Source organism: Jaculus jaculus, chromosome 8 (assembly GCF_020740685.1).
Source record: "Jaculus jaculus isolate mJacJac1 chromosome 8, mJacJac1.mat.Y.cur, whole genome shotgun sequence".
In the NCBI taxonomy this organism is placed as follows: Eukaryota; Metazoa; Chordata; class Mammalia; order Rodentia; family Dipodidae; genus Jaculus; species Jaculus jaculus.
Genome location: NC_059109.1, coordinates 57,927,195 through 57,946,469, shown reverse-complemented (window position 1 = coordinate 57,946,469; position 19,275 = coordinate 57,927,195). Strand labels below are relative to the sequence as shown.

The following is a 19,275-nucleotide window of genomic DNA, read 5'->3' as shown; positions in this document are numbered from 1 at the left end:
CTTTCTCTCTTTCTTTCTTTCTCTCTTTCTTTCTTTCTTTCTTTCTTTCTTTCTTTCTTTCTTACTTTCTTTCTTTCTTTCTTCCCCTCCCCTCCCCTCCCCTCCCCTCCCCTCCCCTCCCCTCCCCTCCCCTCCCCTCCCCTCCCCTCCCCTCCCCTCCCTCCCTCCCTCCCTCCCTCCCTTCTTTCTTTCAGTTCTGAGGTAGCGTTTCACTCTAGCCCAGGCTGAACTGGAATTTACTATGTATTCTCAGACTGGCCTTGAATTTACAGTGATCTTCCTACCTCAGCTTCCTAGGGCTGGGGCTAAAGGTATGCACCACTTTATGGCTACAGATATAAAACATTTGAGATTGGGCATTATTAACAACTTCCATAACTATAGATAGTAAACCATGATAATTCCCTCCCCCCCTCACTTTCCCCCTCACAACTCTTATCTCCATCATATTTCGTCCCCCTTTTAATCTGTCTTTCTTTTATCTTGATATCATCATCTTTTTCACCTGTTATGAGGGTTTTTTTGTGGGTGGTTGCAAGGCTCTGTGAAGTCATGGATATCCAGGCCATTTTGTATCTGGAAAGAATGCAGTGTAAAGAGTCCTGCTCTTCCTGTGGCTCTTGTTCTTTCTACCACCTGTTCCAAAAATGGCCCTTAGCCTTGGAAGGTGTGATAGAGATGTTTCAGTGCTGAGAAGTTCTCTGTCTCTTTTTCTCAGCACTATGGTGCCTCTGAGTCATCCCAGAGTTCTCTGCCGTGTGAACAAAGAAGTTTCTCTAAGCAAAAATAAGAGTAGCATTAATATGTGGGTATGAAAATTAAGAGAAGTGCTTACTGGGCAGTTTGTTGAGCATAATACATGCATTTAGCCAGGCACCAGCAGGTGTTAACACCCCAGGACTCATGACTTCCCCTGTCATAGGTTTTCGGTATCAGGCATGTATTCCCTCCCCTGGAGCGGGCCTCCAGCCCAGTTAGAGTGTGGTTGGTTTCCCCCATCACAGGCATGCCACTATTGTACCCATTGGCTTATTTGGCCTGGCTGGCCAAATATAAGGCTTGCAGTGTCCACTATTGCTTATTTCCACTGGTAGTTTTTCTCTTTCCCATGGAAGTGCCTGCAGTGTAACTTTCCCCACCTTTCTGTCAGCTGGTTTATATAGAGGAGGTTTTCAGCTCAGCTCCAGAAGGATTTCTTAGTGTCCTTGCAGTACAAGTATGTGGAGCCTTCAGCAAGAGGGTTTTATCATCTATTACTGGCAGGAAGCCAAGAGCCTCAAGCAATGGCCTATAATGTTTTGGAGGCATCAGGGACCGCCCTGGCCAACAACTCAACTGGAAGGGATCCCATCCCTGAAATTTATCTAGTAACTTTACTGTGCCCTTGGAGTCGCTCGCTCTTTTAACAGTGGTGAAATGAAGAGTTGTGACCATTCCTCAGATTTTTAGCTTCAAATATCTTTAATTTTAGTTCTTTGCTTTTTTTTTTGTTTTTTTTTTTTAAATGTGTATTAGAATTTGTATTAGTTACTTTCTTGCTGCTGAGACAAGATTCCCTGACAAAATCATTTTAAGGGAGGGAAGGTTTGTCTTATTTAACAAGTCCCAGGTTACAGCCCACTTCAATGGGGAAGGCATGGTGGCAGGAGCTTGAAGCAGACATCAAAATGCTGCTTGTTCCTTTTTATACAGTTCAGGACTCCAACCCATGGAAAGATGTTGCCCACAGTGAAGGTGTTTTTCTCACTGCAATTAACCTAATCTTGATAATCCCTCACAGGGGATTATAGGTCCTGTCAAGATAACATTCAATAGAAACCATCATAGCATTCCATCCCATTTTACAGCTGAGTGGGACTCCATGGTAGGTACATACCACAGTTGATTTGTTTTTTTTTTTGAGGAAAGGTCTTTCTGTAGCCCAGGCTGACCTGGAATTCACTATGTATTCTGAGGCTAATCTCAATCATGGAGATCCTCCTCACTCTGCCTCCCAAGTGCTGGGATGAAAGGTGTGCTACATCACGCTCAGTTCCTTCTTGGCTTTTTGATTTACTAGTTTTCTTTTGAGTGAGTGAGTAAGACAGAAGGGTGCGAAATATGGGCACACCAGAGCCTCTTGCCTTTGCAAATGAACTTCAGACATATTCACTCTGTTGTATATCTGGCTTTATGTAGGTTGGATACTGGGTAATTAAATCTGGTCTGGCAGGCATTGCAAGTAAGCACTTTTAACCACTGAGCCATATTCCCCAACCCTATGGCAAGTTTTTTTTAGAGGCCTTAGAATGTCTCTGAACCACAGAGGTTAAAGAATAAAAGATCTAGGGGCTGGAGAAATGGCTCAATGGTTGAGGTGTGCTTGCTTGCAAAGCCTAACAGCCTGGGTTTTATTCCCTAGTGCCCGTGTACAGCCAGATACACAAAGTGATACATGTACCTGGAGTTTGTTTGCAATGGCTAGAGGCCCTGGAGTGCCCATTTTGTGTCTCTGTCTATCTCTAATTGAATGAATGAATGAATAAATAAAAGTTTTAAGTATAAATTATCTGAATTTTGCTTTATTTACTTAATTGGTTACTTATTGTTGCTTAATGAATTGTTATAAACAGCAATTTGAAACAATAGCACATTTATTTCTTTCATAGTTTCAGTGTATCTGCTGAGTGTGGCTTAACTGTCCTCTGCTTAGGTTTCACCTAGACTGCAATCAAGATGCTGGTGAAGTGATATGAGGGGAGGGCTCTGTTTTCCCTCTCAAGTTTGTTGGCAGAATTTATTTCCTTGAGCTGGGCGTAGTAGCACACACCTTTTATTCCTGCACTAGAGAGGCAGAGGTAGGAGGACTACTGGGAGATTGAGGCTACCCTGGGACTACATAGTGAATTCCAGGTCAGCCTGGGCTGGAGTGAAACCCTACCATGAAAACAAACAAACAACAACAGCAACAACAAAAGGTTATTTATGTGAAATTCTAGTAGCAAGATGGATGTTGTACACTCTTATTTTTTTCTTTTTTTAGGCAAGCTCAATAGACTGGCTTTTTTTTTTTTAATGAAAGAGAAAGAGAAAGAATTGGCATGCCAAGGCCTTGGCCACTGTAATCAAACTCCAGACATGTCCACTACCTTGTGTGCATGTGTGACCACAGGCATCACCTTGTACTTATGTGGGATCTGGAGAGTCCTGGGTCCTTAGGCTTCACAGGCAAGCACCTTAGCTGCTAAGCCATCTCTCCAGCCCTATAACTCTTAAGTTATCATGCAGAGTCATGTATGTTCCTATGCCCTGTGCCGTATTTGACATGCTTAAGGGTAGTGGGGAGTGCTTAGACAAGTACGTAATGCCAGAGGCATGGATTAGGAGCCACTTTATTTATTTGTGTGTATGTAGGTGCACATGTGTATGAAAGCCAGAAGATGATCTCAGGTATTGTTCCTCTTAAGCATAAGGGGACACATGAAAGTAGGAAGTTCTCACTGTTTGTTTCATCAAAAAAGTCTTTTTGGGGCTGGAGAGATGGCTTAGCGGTTAAGCGCTTGCCTGTGAAGCCTAAGGACCCCGGTTCAAGGCTCGGTTCCCCAGGTCCCACGTTAGCCAGATGCACAAGGGGGCGCACGCATCTGGAGTTTGTTTGCAGAGGCTGGAAGCCCTGGCGTGCCCATTCTCTCTCTCCCTCTACCTGTCTTTCTCTCTGTGTCTGTTGCTCTCAAATAAATAAATAAATAATTTTTTAAGAAAAGTCTTTTTGGGGACCGTGAGATGGCTCAGTTTTTAGAGGTTCTTGCTTGTAAAGCCTAAAGTCTGGGTTTGATTCCCCAGTACCCACATGAAGCCAGATGCACAAAGTGGCATGTGCATTTGGAGTTTGCTTGTAATGGCAACAGGCCTTGGCACACCCATTCTTTCTCTTTCCCTTCCCCTCTGCTTGCAAATAAATTAAAAAAAAATAATTTATTTGCCAGCAGATAAAGATAGAAGAGAGACACACACAGAGAGAAGGGATGTGCCAGAGCCTCCTGCCACTGCAAATGAACTCCAGATATGTGCCACTTTGTGCATCTGGCTTTACATGGGTACTGGGAATCAAACCCTGATGGTTAGCCTTTATAGGCAAGTGCCTTAACTGGTGACCTATCTCTCCCGTCCCTAAAAGTATTCTTTTTTTAAAAAAATATATTTTCAAATTTTATTTGAAAGATAAAGAGGTAGAGAAAGAGAGAATGGGCACGCCAGAGCCTTCAGCCACTGCAAACAAACTCCAGAAGCTTGCACCACCTTGTACATCCGGCTTACATTGGTCCTGGGGAATCGAACTGGGATTCTTCAGCTTTGCAGACTGGAGTCTTAACTGCTAAGCCACCCCTCCAGCCTCTAAAAGTATTTTTATTAAGTATTTTGTTTATTTAAGAGAAAAAGAGAATGGGCACACCAGGGCCTCTATAGCTATTGCAAACAAACTCCAGGTGCATGCACGACCTTGTGTATCGGTACTGGGGAACTGAATCCGAATCCTTTGATTTGCTGGCAAGCACCTTAACTGCTAAGCCATTTCTCCAGCTCCCAAAAATATTTTTAAAATTTATTTGTTAAAAAAATTATTTGTGAAGAGAAAGTATGGGTGCACCAGAACAAACTTCAGGTGTATCCTCCATTTTGTGCATCTGGCTTTACCTGGATACAAGGGAACTGAACCTAGGTTGTCAGGCTTTTCAAGCAAGCGTCTTTATCTCTGAGCCATCTCTCCAGGTCTCCCTCACCTCCCATTTCCTCTATTTTAATTGTTTGAGGTAATGGTTTTAAAAAATAGTGAAAAGAAGACAATATGACTTAGTGGTCCTTTTTTCTTATAGTGGGCTTAAAACTCAATTCAGTGGATCCAACAGTGAGCATTGATCTTAAATACTTGGGAGTACAGCTGCCTTTGGCTCCAGCCACTAGCTTTCCTTTTTGGAACCTTACAGGAACCAACCCTGCCTCTCCTGGTGAGTATGTAGAATTTGTAAGCTTAAACACACTCTTTGTCTTAAAGTTTAGATTGCTTGTGATTAAAAAAAAAGAAGAACCTTTGTTGGAGACATTTAGCATATTTTAAAGAAAATATTTGTCTCTTAGCATAGTATTAATAAATGATAAACCCATTTTAGATAATGTCTTAGCAATTTGATGTATGATATTCGCTTGCTAGAATTTTGGTCATCTCTGACTTCTTTTGCAGATGCTGGGTTTCCTTTTGTTTCTAGGACAGGGAAGACCAATGACTTTACCAAGATTAAGGGATGGAGGGGAAAATTTCATAATGCTTCTGCATCCAGGAATGAAGGTAATTAGTTTTTTTTGGTTTTTTTTTTTTTTTTCTTGTTTGTCAGAGAGTTTTTTAAACAGCTAGCTTTGAACTCTCAGTCCTACTGACTTAGTCTCCCAAGTGCTGACATTACAGGCGTTTGTTGTTATAGCTTGCTGGTAATTAGTGTCCTTATATTTTGTTTAGTTTTACCTTTTAAATATTATTTATTTATTTATTTGCAAGGAGAGAGAGAATGAATGAGTGAATGAATGAGAATGGCTACAGAAGAGATTGCATGTGCTACTTTGTACATCTGGCTTTTCATGGATACTGGGGAATTGGACTCAGATTGGCAGGGTTTGCAATCAAGTACCTTTAACCACTGGCCGTCTCTCCAACCCCTTAACTATTTTTCTTTACCCTTTCTTTCCATGCTTGAAACTGGACTGAAAATAATGACTTACTAATTTTTGTTTTTCCCATTGCCACACTCTAGAGTTCAATCTAATCCCTGCCCTTTTCAAACTGCACATCTTTTTCTTTCTTTTTTTTTTTTTTTCTTTTTGAGACATGGTGTCACTCTAGCTCAGGCTGATCTGGAGCTCAGTTCATTTTTATTTTCTTTTTTTTAAAATTTTTATTAGCATTTTCCATGATTATAAAAAATATCCCATGGTAATTCCCATCCTCCTCCCCTTTGAAATTCCATTCTCCATCATATTACCTCTCCATTACAATCATTGTAATTACATATATACAATATCAACCTATTAAGTATCCTCCTCCCTTCCTTTCTCTACCCTTGATGTCTCCTTTTTACCTTACTGGCCTCTGCTACTAAGTATTTTCATTCTCACACAGAAGCCCAATCATCTGTAGCTAGGATCCACATATGAGAGAGAACATGTGGCACTTGGCTTTCTGGGCCTGGGTTACCTCACTTAGTATAATCCTTTCCAGGTCCATCCATTTTTCTGCAAATTTCATAACTTCATTTTTCTTTACTGCTGAGTAGAACTCCATTGTATAAATGTGCCACATCTTCATTATCCACTCATCTGTTGAGGGACATCTAGGCTGGTTCCATTTCCCAGCTATTATAAATTGAGCAGCAATAAACATGGTTGAGCATGTACTTCTAAGGAAATGAGATGAGTCCTTTGGATATATGCCTAGGAGTGCTATAGCTGGGTCATATGATCTTTAGCTGTTTTAGGAACCTCCACACTGTTTTCCACAATGGGCAGCTATTAACATTTTTAAAAAAATAAAAGCTTAATAAATGTAGATATTTCAGTAGCTCAGTACACCTAGTCTTTTAGATCCCTAGGGACAGAAAAATGTCTCCTAGATTTTAATTGTCTTGTCCATCCTTCTTTCTAGGTGGAAATTCAGAGGGCTCATTGAAAAACCGCTCTGCTTTCTGTAGTGACAAGCTAGATGAATACTTGGAAAATGAAGGCAAGCTAATGGAAACAAGTATTGGTTTTTCTTGCAATACTCCCACGTCTCCTGTGGTGTACCAGCTACCCACAAAGAGTACCAGCTATGTACGGACACTTGATAGTGTTCTAAAGAAGCAATCTACCATTTCCCCTTCTACCTCTTACTCTTTGAAGTCTCATTCTTCACCTAGTGCCACTCGGAAGGCAAAGTCTCAAAACAGACAGACAATACTCAGTGGACGAACTAAATCATCTTACAAATCCATTTTGCCATATCCCATTTCACCAAAGCAGAAACCTCCTCATGTGATTCCAGGAGATAAGGCTATGAAGAATTCCTTGAATGCCATGTCTGATAATCAGGTGAAGAACTTGGTTGTGTCAACTTTAGAGGAAAATACATTTCCAAAGCATATTAGCTTGCGGCAAGCACAGCAGCAGCAGCAACAGCAGCAGCAGCAGCAGGGAACTCGCCCTGCAGGCTTATCTAAATCTCAAGTGAAACTTATGGACCTGGAAGACTGTGCGCTTTGGGAAGGAAAACCAAGGACCTATATTACAGAAGAGAGAGCAGATGTTTCCTTGACAACTCTGCTTACAGCTCAGGTAAGTATTTGCTCTTCTCTCTTAGCATATTTGTGCTTGGCTAAAAGTGAGACTGAGGCTTTTTAGCAAAATGATCAGATAGCTTTAACTTTCTAAGTACCTGAGTGACAACTAAGGAGGTAACTTGCCCATTTACTCTTTACCAACTTGTCCTTAGTGTATAACTCTCTCCTACCACTAGAGGGAGACAGTATAATTTGGCTTTTGAGAAAGGTTCCTCTGCTATGTAAAGGTTAACTGAGTGTTTCAAAAATCTGTTTCATTTTCCACATGGATTTGTCAGGTTTTTCTTTTCAAATTTGTCCATTCTTGCTCAAGAACATGATAGTAATTTCTATTAAATAATTCTGTTCTTTATATTTTGGTTATAACTAGAATATTTATTCTTTTGAATATTTGTGGTATGCCCCAGAGTAAAAGATTGCTCAGAGCCCTAGTTATATTCATGTTCTGTCCTTTGAGCCTATGACTCTTAGGTTATACTCACAATCAGAGGAAAAACAATGTATGACTGTAAGTTTTTGATGCTCTTCTTGGTGAATGACTTAGTAGAGTTATAACTTTTGTGCTTTAACTTTAGGCATCTCTCAAAACTAAACCTATCCACACAATCATAAGGAAACGAGCCCCTCCATGCAACAATGATTTCTGTCGCCTGGGATGTATATGTTCCAGTTTAGCTTTGGAGAAGCGACAGCCTGCTCATTGCCGTAGACCAGACTGCATGTTTGGCTGCACTTGTTTGAAAAGAAAAGTTGTACTTGTTAAAGGAGGATCCAAAGCAAAACATTTCCAAAAGAAGGCTACACATCGAGATACAGTATTTTATGATGCTCTGGGGGAAGAGACAAAGGAAGGCATTAGAGATGATGATGAGGAACAGTTGAAAGAGAAAAAGAAAAGAAAGAAGCTAGAATACAGTGAGTATTAATTGAATGAAAACAGTATGAACTTACTTTTGTAAAACTATGGTTATTTTAACATAGTTTTGCCTACTTTGGTCCAGATAATGATAAGAATTTCAATTCCTATTACTCATACTTGCTGTTTGCATATGGTGTGCAATGTAGACACATTTTGGGTATGTGTATACGACATGTGTGGTTATGGATGTATATATAGTGTATGCATGTGTTTGTGGATGTGTGTGGCACATGCATGTGGAAGCTGGAGTAGAGCACTGGGTATCCTCCTTTATTGCTCTTCTGCATTGTTTCCTTGAGATGAAGTCTCTCACTGAACCTGGAGTTGTCACTGGTTCCCTACCTCCCAAGTGCTGTTAACTGCTGAGCCATCTCACCAGCCCCCAGGGCACACTTTAAAAAAATATTTTATTTTAGCCGGGCATGGTGGTGCACGCCTTTAATCCCAGCACTTGGGAGGCAGAGGTAGGAGGATCGCCGTGAGTTCAAGGCCATCCTGAGTCTACAGAGTTAATTCCAGGTCAGCCTGGACCAGAGTGAGACCCTACCTCAAAAAAAACAAAACAACAACAACAACAAAAAAAAAAAAAAAAAAAAATATATATATATATATATATATATATTTTATGGGCTGGAGAGATGGCTTAGTGGTTAGGCACTTGCCTGTGAAGCCAAAGGACCCCGCTTGAGTCTCGATTCCCCAGGACCCACATTAGCCAGATGCACAAGGGGGCACATGTGTCTCGAGTTCGTTTGCAGTGGCTGGAGGCCCCAGTGTGCTCATTTTCTCTCTCTCTCTCACCTCTCCCTCTCCTCTCCCTCCCTCCTTCTTTCTCTGTCTATTGCTCTCAAATAAATAAAAATAAACAAAAAAATTAAAAGAAATGTTTTACTTTTGAGGCTGGAGAGATGGCTCAGTGGTTAAGGCACTTGCCTGCAGAGCCTGATGACCAATGTTTGATTCCCAGTACCCACATAGAGCCAGAAGCACAAAGTGGAGCATGCATCTGGAGTTTGTTTGCAATCAGAGAGAGAGAAGGGACAGAATGGGTACGCCTTGGCCTCCAGCTGCTGTAAACAAACTCCAGATGCATGTGCCACTTTGCATCTGGCTTTCTGTGGGTACTGGGACATTGAACCTGGGTATTAGGCTTTGCAGGCAAGGGCATTAACCACTAAGCAATATTTCAAGCCCCGAATAAAAATACTTAAATTAAATTTTTTTTTCTTTTTTGTTTTTTTTTTTTAAATTATTTATTTATTTAATTATTTGAGAGCAACAGACACAGAGAGAAAGACAGATAGAGGGAGAGAGAGAGACTGGGCGCGCCAGGGCTTCCAGCCTCTGCAAACGAACTCCAGATGCGTGCGCCCCCTTGTGCATCTGGCTAATGTGGGACCTGGGGAACCGAGCCTCGAACCAGGGTCCTTAGGCTTCACAGGCAAGCGCTTAACCGCTAAGCCATCTCTCCAGCCCTCTTTTTTGGTTTTTTGAGGTAGAGGTTCACTCTAGCAATTCACTATGCGGTCTCAGGGTGGCCTCAAATTCATGATGATCCTCCTACCTCTTCCTCCCAAATGCTGGGATTAAAGGTGTGCACCACCATGACCAGCTCATCCTAATCTTTAGAAGGCTAAACCCCTTCTTCCCAACTAGTCTCCTTCCCACTTCCATGAATTGTCCTGTTTTGTGTTGTCTTCTCTCTCCTCCTTTCCCTCCTCTCTTCTCCTCTTCCCTCCCCTTCCATTTATGTTATAATCCATTGAGTTTCATTACGGTTGCTGACATAAGCATAGGTGGTAGATTATTTACTGGCACACGGGCAACTTACTGTGGCTAATCATCTGAAGACCATGATGTCCAGCATGAACCAGTAGCGCCTCTGTGAGGCACAGGAGTCTCTCTTCCTGATCCTTGATGGAATGTTGATAGAGTCTCTGTACAACTCTTGTGCAGGTACCGCAGCTGCTGTGACTTCATGAATACAATGACCATATCATGTGCAGATGACAGTTCCACAGCACTTCTTCCTAGCATGTCTGGCTCACACATTTTTCAAATATTTTCTTCCAGAATGGCCTTTTTTTTTAAGTGGTAAATGAATCATAACCTTATTTTGACTTCTAGAATGCCTTTGAACATTTTAGTTGCATCCATTTTCTGTAACCTCCACAGATGTTCCTTAGGAAAACATGCAGGTGATCTATAAACTCAATAATCCTATCTTCTATGTCCAGAGGAATGTGTAGTGACTACCTCCTGGTCGTGGTTTAAAGCCATTTGCCCAAGTGATTGGACATTTGGGTACAGTGTAAGGATATAATAGAGTCACAAAAAGAGAGATTATTTCTTTTGGATAAAGTATGATGTAAATGTAGGCCAAGTTTACTTTTTATTAACATTCTTTTTTTTTATTAACAACTATTGCTCTTTTTTTGTTTTCCCTTTCTTTAATAAACTGCAGATGTATGCACCATCTTGTGCATCTGGCTCACTTGGGTACTGGGGAATCCAACCTTGGTCCTTAGGCTTCACAAGCAGATACCTTAACCACTAAGCCATCTCTCCAACCTTATTGCTCTTTTTAGTATTTTATTGAGAGAGAGAAAAAGGTGGTGGAGGTAGGGGGATGGAGAGATGGGCACGCCAGGGTCTCTAGCCATTGCAAATGGACTCCAGACACATGTGCCACCTTGTGCATCTGGCTTATGTAAGTATTGGGGAATCAAACCTGGGTCCTCAGGCTTTGCAGGCAAGTGCTTTAACTGCCGAGCTGGATCTCCAGCCTTATTAACATTCTTTTTATTTGTCTTTGCATTTATTTATTATTATTTTGTTTTTTCAAGGTAGTTTCTCACTTGAGGCCATGCTGACCTGGAATTCACTATGTAGTCTCAGGGTGGCCTCAAATTTATGGTAGTGCTCCTACCTCTGCCTTTCAAGTGCTGGGACTAAATGCATCACTATGCCAGCCTTTACATTTTATTCAAGTATATTGAATATGATTTTGCTGGTTCTTTATTTTATTTAGTTATTTTGTTGTTCTTCGAGGTAGGGTCTCACTATGTAGGCCCAGGCTGGCCTCGAACTCACAACAATCCTCCTACCTCTGTTTCCTGACTACTGGGATTAATGGCATGTGCCACCATGCCCAGCTTAAGTTTTCTAATATAACAAGGCCCTTCAGTTTATGCTTCAGAAAAACATCAGAGCTAGAGAGATGGCTTAGTGGTTAAGGTGCTTGCCTGCAAAGCCTAAGGACCCATGTTCGACTCCATATCCCACGTAAGTCAGATACACAAAGGTGTGGCAAACTCAAGGTTGCACATGCCCACTAGGTAACACAAGCATCTGGAGTTTGATAGAAGTGGCTGAGGCCCTGGTGCACTATTTCTCTCTCTCTAAAATAAATAAATAAATAAATAAATAATAATAAATCATTTGGGAGCCAGAGGTTGGGGAATTGCTGTGAGCTTGAGGCCAGCTTGAGACTTCATAATGAATTACAGGTCATCCTGGACTAGAGCAAGACCCTACCCTGCCTTAAACAAAAAATAAGTAAAAATAAAACAAATTTTTTATTTGAGAGCACAGAGAAATATAAGGGCGAGAGAGAGAATGGGTGTACCAGGACCTGCTATTAAAATTGAGTCATACAGAGATGGCACCAGAGATAGAGTAGAGAATTAGAAAATTTATTCATGTTAATATTGACTCAAGAATAAGTTCTAAGACCTGAGTACTGAGCTCTGATAGCTCAGAAATTATATAGACAGTATGACAGGCAGTCTGACATCTTGAATTCTTTTTTTGTTTGTTTTTTCTCAATTTTTATTAACATTTTCCATGATTATAAAAAATATCCCATGGTAATACCCCCCTCTTTCCCTTTTGAAATTCTCCATCATATCCCTCCCCATCTCAATCAGTCTGTCTTTTATTTTGATGTCATGATCTTTTCCTCCTCTTATAATGGTCTTGTGTAGGTAGTGTCAGGCATGGTGAGGTCATGGATATTCAGGCCATTTTGTGTCTGGAGGAACATGTTGTAAGCAGTCCTACCATTCCTTTGGCTCTTACATTCTTTCTGCCACTCTTCCGCATTAGACCCTGAGCCTTTGAAGTTGTGATCGAGATGTTACTCAGTACTCCAGTCACTTCTTTCCCACACTATATCTTCTGAGTCATCCCAAGGTCACTGCCATCTGAAAAGAGAAGATTCTCTACCCAAAGTGAGAGTAGCGTTAATATAAGGGTATGAATATTAAGAGGATTGCTTACTGGGCAGTTTGATAAGCATAGTATATACACTTATCCAGACATCAGCAGATGTTACACCCCTAGGGCTCATGACTACTCCTGTTTTAAGTTTTCAGTATCAGGGATGTGTTCACCCCCCATGGAGCAGGCCTCCAGTCCAATTGGAGGGCAGTTGGTTTCCACCATGACAAACATGCCACTATTGCACCCATTGGCTCATTTGGCCTGGTTGGCCAATTATAAGGCTTGCAGTGTCTACTGTTGAGTATCTTCCCTGGTGGTATCTCTTTCTCCCATTGAATTACATGTAGAATGGCTTCTTCCAGCTTTCTCTCAGCTGGTGTACATGGAGGAGGTTACCAGCTCAGTTCCAGCAGGAATTTTCAGTGGCCTTGTAGCCCAAGTATGTGGAGTCTTCAGCAAGAGGGTCTTACCATCAATTCCTGGTGGGAAACCAAGGGCCTTGGCAATGTCCTATAATGTTTTGGGGACATCAGGGACCTCCCTGGCCAACAACTCACTGGAAGGAATCCTATCCCTGGTACTGAAATTTTTCTAACAATGATCTATGGCTCCTGAGAGTTCCATTGTCTGAAACCGGAGGATTCCATATGATTTATTTGCATCCTCTTAGATTTTGATTAGCCCTCCCTCCACCTTTCCTTTACTCAATCTCTTCCCCTGACCTCACTTTGGGCCTGTTCACCCCCGTTAATCTATTCTTCTACTTACATATATACAATACCAACGTATTAAGTACCCTCCTCCCTTTCTTTCTCTTCCCTTTATATCTCCTTTTTAATTTACTGGTCTCTGCTACTTAGTTTTTTCCTTCTCACACAGAAGCTCAATCATCTGTAGCTAGGATCCACATATGAAGGAGAACATGCGGCGCTTCTTGGCTTTCTGGGCCTGGGTTACCTCACTTAGTATAATCCTTTCCAGATCCATCCATTTTCCTGCAAATTTCATAACTTCATTTTTCTTTACCGCTGAGTAGAACTCCATTGTATAAATGTGCCACACCTTCATTATCCACTCATCTGTTGAGGGACATCTAGGCTGGTTCCATTTCCCAGCTATTATGAATTGAGCTGCAATAAACATGGTTGAGCATGTACTTCTAGGAAATGGGATGAGTCCTTAGGATATATGCCTAGGAGTGCTATAGCTGGGTCATATGGTAGATCAATTTTTAGCTGTCTTAGGAACCTCCACACTGATTTCCACAATGGCTGGACCAGATTGCATTCCCACCAGCAGTGTAGAAGGGTTCCTCTTTTACCACATCCCCACCAGCATTTATGATCATTTGTTTTCATGATGATAGCCAATCTGACAGAAGTGAGATGGAATCTCGACATAGTTTTAATCTGCATTTCCCTGATGACTAGGGATGTAGAACATTTTTTTAGATGCTTATATGCCATCCATATTTCTTCTTTTGAGAACTCTCTATTTAGCTTCATTTTTAGTTTCCATTCTTTTTTAATGTATACACTGAAGTTTTGTTTACATAAACAAATTGAAGAGAATAAGAGATTTCATTTAGCATTGTTACTTTTTCTTAATTTGTTTTGGTTAGCTGGGTTAAATTCACAAGCATAGTGATCAAGTGGCTAAAATTGTCTTTATTGATTTACCAGTTGATGGCTCAGGCGGACGTTCTTCAGGTCCACTCCCCGAGCTTGAGGTTAGGCATTCACGTGTGCACTGGCGGCACATCTGTAGTCACCTTGTGTCCCATTTGTTTCCTAGACTGGCCTCAGAATGAGATTTTTTTTCCCCCAGGGTGAGATGGGTGCTTTAATTGTGTAAAGTGGGAGAAGTGTGGCTGGAAAAGGGAAGGTGGGAAAGGCTGTCCTATTGTCCAGGGATCTTATAAGGCAGGGAGAAGTTAGTCTACCTTAGGCCTGCATGCTGTTTTAAAGGCATTCTCCAAGAGTTTGCATAACCCCATTCGACAGCTCTGGAGCTAGTAATTCCTAATGTCATAGCCCATTTTTTAATTGGTTTGATTTCTTGTTATTTAACTTTTTGAGTTCTTTGTTATCCTAGATATTAACCCTCTATCAGATAATATAGCTGGCAAAGACTTTTTCCCATTCTGTAGGTTGCCTCTTTGCTTTATTCACAGTGTCCTTTGCAGTACAAAATCTTTGTAATTTCATGAGGTCCCAGTGGTTAATCTGTGGTTTTATTGCCTGAGCAATTCAGAAAGTCTTTGTCAAGACCAATATGTAGAAGGGTTTCCTCTACTTTTTCCTCTAGCCGTTTTAGAGTTTCTGGTCTGATGTTAAGGTCTTTAGTCCATTTGGATTTAATTCTTGTGCATGGAGAGAGAGAAGAATCTATTTTCATCCTTCTACAGAAACATATCCAGTTTTCCCAGCACCATTTCCTGAAGAGGCTGTCTTTTCTCCAATGAATATTTTTGGCGTTTTTATCAAATATCAGGTGGCTATAGCTAACCTTGACTTACATCTGGGTCCTCTGTTCTGTTCCATTGATCTACATGTCTGCTTTTGTGCCAGTACCATGCTGTTTTTGTTACTATGGCTCTGTAGTATAGTTAAAATCAGGTTTGGTGATACCACCAGCCTTATTTTTGTTGCTCAGTATTGTTTTAGATATTCAAGATTTTTTGGGCTAAGACTGCTAGTACTATATTAAATAGAAGTGGGGACAGTGGACACCCTTGTCTTATTCCTGATTTTAGTGGAAAAGTTTCCAGTTTTTCCCCATTTAGTAATATGTTGGCTGTAGGCTTGTCATAAATAGCCTTTATTATATTGAGATATGTTCCTTCTATTCCCAGTCCCTGTAGGACTTTTAGCATGAAGGGATGTTGGATTTTGTCAAATGCTTTCTCTGCGTCTAATGAGATGATCATATGATTTTTGTCCTTCAGTACATTTATATAATGTATTTCATTTATTGATTTGTGTATGTTGAACCATCCCTGCATCTCTGGGATAAAGCCTACTTGGTCAGGGTGAATGATCTCTCTGATATATTCTTGTATTCTGTTTGCCAATATTTTGTTGAGAATTTTTGCATCTGTGTTCATGAGGGAGATTGGTCTGTGATTTTCTTTTTTTGTTCTATCTTGGTTTTGGTATCAGGGTGATGCTGGCTTCATAGAATGAGTTTGGTAGATTTCCTTCTTTTTCTATTTATTGGAAAAGCTTAAGAAGCAATGGTGTTAGCTCTTCCTTGAAGGTCTGGTAAAATTCAGCAGTGAATCCATCTAGGCCTAGGATTTTTTTAGTTGGGAGATTTTTTTTTTTAATTTTATTTATTTATTTATTTATTTATTTGAGAGCGACAGACACAGAGAGAAAGACAGATAGAGGGAGAGAGAGAGAATGGGTGCGCTAGGGCTTCCAGCCTCTGCAAATGAACTCCAGACGCGTGCTCCCCCTTGTGCATCTGGCTAACGTGGGACCTGGGGAACCGAGCCTCAAACCGGGGTCCTTAGGCTTCACAGGCAAGCGCTTAACCGCTAAGCCATCTCTCCAGCCGTAGTTGGGAGATTTTTGATAACTGTTTGGATCTCCATGCTTGTTATAGGTCTATTTAAGTGATTAATCTCATCTTGACTTAAATTAGGTAGGTCATATTAATCAAGGAACTCATCCATTTCTTTCAGATTTTCATACTTTGTGGAGTATATGCTTTTATAGTATGTCCCTATGATTTTTTAATTTCTCTGGCATCTGTTGTGATGTTACCTTTGTCATATCTAATTTTCTTAATTTGTGTCTCTTCTCTCTTTCTTTTGGTCAGATTTGCTAAGGGTTTATCAATCTTGTTTATCCTTTCAAAGAGCCAACTGTTGGTTTCATTGATTCTTTCGATTGTGGGGTTTTTTGTTGTTGTTGTTTGTTTCTATTTCATTAATTTCTGCCTTAATCTTTATTATTTCTTCCCATCTACTGATTTCTGGTTTGCCTTGTTCTTCTTTTTCCAATGCTTTAAGGTCAAGCATTAGGTCATTTACTTGCAACCTTTCTAATTTTTTTTTAATTTATTTGAGAGCAACAGACAGAGAGAGAAAGAGGCAGATAGAGAGAGAGAGGGAGAATGGGCACGCCAGGGCCTCCAGCCACTGCAAACGAACTCCAGATGCGTGTGCCCTCTTGTGCATCTGGGTAACATGGGTCCTGGGGAATCTTGCCTCCAACCATCGTCCTTAGGCTTCACAGGCAAGCACTTAACCGCTAAGCCATCTCTCCAGCCTAACCTTTCTAATTTCTTAATATAGGCACTTAGAGCTATAAATTTGCCTCTTAGGACTGCCTTCATTGTGTGCCAAAGATTTTGGTATGTTGTGTTCTCATTATCGTTTGACTCTATAAATTTTTTGATTTCCTTCTTGATTTCTTCATTGATCCATTCATCATTTAGTAGTGTGTTGTTTAATTTCCATGATTTTGTGTATGTTCTATAGCCTTTCTTGCTATTGATTTGTAGTTTGATTCCATTGTGGTCAGATGGCATGCAAGGAATTATTTCAGTTTTCCTGTATTTGTTAAGGTTTGCTTTGTGTCCTAATATATGGTCTATTTTAGAGAATGTTCCATGTGCTGCTGAAAAGAATGTATATTCTGCAGCATTTGGATGAAATGTCCTGTATATACTTGTTAGGTCCATTCCTTCTATGACCTCAGTTAGTCCAGATGCCTCTGTGTTTATTTTTTCCCGGTATGACCTGTCAATTGATGAGAGTGGGGTGTTGAAGTCACCCACTACCACTGTGTTTGGTGCTATCTGTGACCTTAGTTCTAATAGCATTTGTTTGATGAATTTGGGGCCCCCCATGTTAGGTGCATATATGATTAGGATTGTAATGTCATCCTGTTGGAGGGTGCCTTTAATCAGTATAAAGTGACCTTCCTTATGTTTCTTAACTAATGTTGGCCTGAAGTCTACCTTGTCAGATATTAGGATAGCAACTCATGCTTGTTTTCTAGGTCCATTTGCTTGGAACACCGTTTTCCAGCCTTTCACCCTAAGATAGTGTCCATCCTTTGTAGAAAGGTGGGTTTCTTAGAGGCAACATATTCAAGGATTCTGAGTTTTAACCCAGTCTGCGAACCTATGTCTTTTGTTTGGGGCATTAAGGCCATTGATATTAAGAGATAATATTGAGAGGTATGTATTCATTTTTGCCATTTGTTTTTAGTTCTTCTGGTTTTACTTTTACTCTCTTGTGTTAACTAGTATTTGAGTATTGTTTGTTTTTCCCGGTTCCAAGTTTTTTTTTTTAATATTTTTTGTTCATTTTTTACTTATTTATTTGAGAGTGACAGACACAGGGAGAAAGACAGAGGGAGAGAAAGAGGATGGGCGCGCCAGGGCTTCCAGCCACTGCAAACGAACTCCAGACGCATGCGCCCCCTTGTGCATCTGGCTAACGTGGGACCTGGGGAACCGAGCCTTGAACCGGGGTCCTTAGGCTTCATAGGCAAGCGCTTAACCGCTAAACCTTTCCTCCAGCCCCCAAGTATTTTTTGTAGAGCTGGTTTTGTCTTCAAATACTCTTTTAGCTTGCTTTTGTTGTGGAATGTCCTTATTTCTCCGTCTATTGAACGGATAGTTTTGCAGGATAAAGTAACCTTGGTTGACAGTTGTTATGTTTCAGGACTTGGTATACATCACTCCACGCCCTTCTGGCTTTTAAAGTTTGTGTTGAGTAATCTGCTGTAGTCCTTATAGGCTTGCCTTTGTAGGTAACTTGATTTTTCTCTCTGACTGCTTTCAATATTTTTTCTTTGGTTTGTGTGTTTGGAAGTTTGATTATAATATGGCGGGGAGAGGTTCTTTCCAGGTTTTGTCTGTCTTGTGTTCTAAAGGCTTCCTGTGTCTGCATTGGCACCTCTTTCCCAATTTGGGGGAAGTTTTCTTCTATGATTTTGTTGAAGACGCCTACTATGCCTTTGGAGTGAAATTCTTCTCCTTCTACTATGTCCTGAATTCTTAAGTTTGATCTTTTCATAGTGTCCAGAATATCTTGAATTTCCCACTCATACTTTTCTATTAGTTTGTCTTTCTCTTTGTACTGTAGTAGATCTCCCACCTGCTCTTCTGGCTTAGATATTTTGTCCTCTCCTTCATCCATTCTACTGGTGAGATTTTCTACAGAGTTTTTTATTTTATTAACTGTGTTCTTCATTGCTAGTAATTGTAACTGGTTTTTCTTCGTTATTTCTATTTCCTTATTTATGTCTAGTATTGACCTCTTTATTTCACTAAGTCTATGTCCTGTGTTTTCTTTTATTACTTTGATTTCCTTTTTGATTCCTTTGATTTCTTCTTTGAACATACTTACAATCATTCTTTTGAAATCTTAGGCATTTCCTCTAACTCGTTCTCACTGGAGGTCATTTCTGATGCATTAATACTTTTTCGTGTCTTGATTTTTGGTGTTTCTTGTGTTATAATGTATATATTTCTGCATCCTGGATTATTTAATGATTGGATTTTCGAGTTAGCTGGGTATTATTAGATGTATCAGACAATCTGATGTTATATAACTTCAGGGTAGGAGCTTAAGGCATTAGGTTGGCTCTCAAGACTCTCAGAGTATCTACAAAAGTGACCCTAGGTGTTGGGTTTGCCTCCTTTGAGAGTATTCAAGTAGGCTGAGTGGAACAATATATAGGCAGATTCTAAAATTTAACTAAACAATGTACACTTTCAAGGAAAAACAGCTCAGAGTATTTATCCAAGGGTAGGTATTATGACAAA

The 19,275-nt window shown here is 40.5% G+C and overlaps 1 protein-coding gene across 14 annotated transcripts in view; it reads left to right on the top strand.

Annotated features, from left to right (window-relative positions):
* Mga (MAX dimerization protein MGA) overlaps window positions 1-19,275 on the top strand; it is a 137,810-nt gene that overhangs the window by 71,888 nt on the left and 46,647 nt on the right. For all 14 annotated transcript variants that reach the window (XM_045157278.1, XM_045157280.1, XM_045157279.1 and 11 more), the window contains 4 exons: window positions 4,854-4,985; window positions 5,219-5,323; window positions 6,671-7,338; window positions 7,919-8,258. In XM_045157278.1, the coding sequence (XP_045013213.1) occupies window positions 4,854-4,985; window positions 5,219-5,323; window positions 6,671-7,338; window positions 7,919-8,258 (1,245 nt within the window). The remainder of the gene's footprint in view (window positions 1-4,853; window positions 4,986-5,218; window positions 5,324-6,670; window positions 7,339-7,918; window positions 8,259-19,275) is intronic.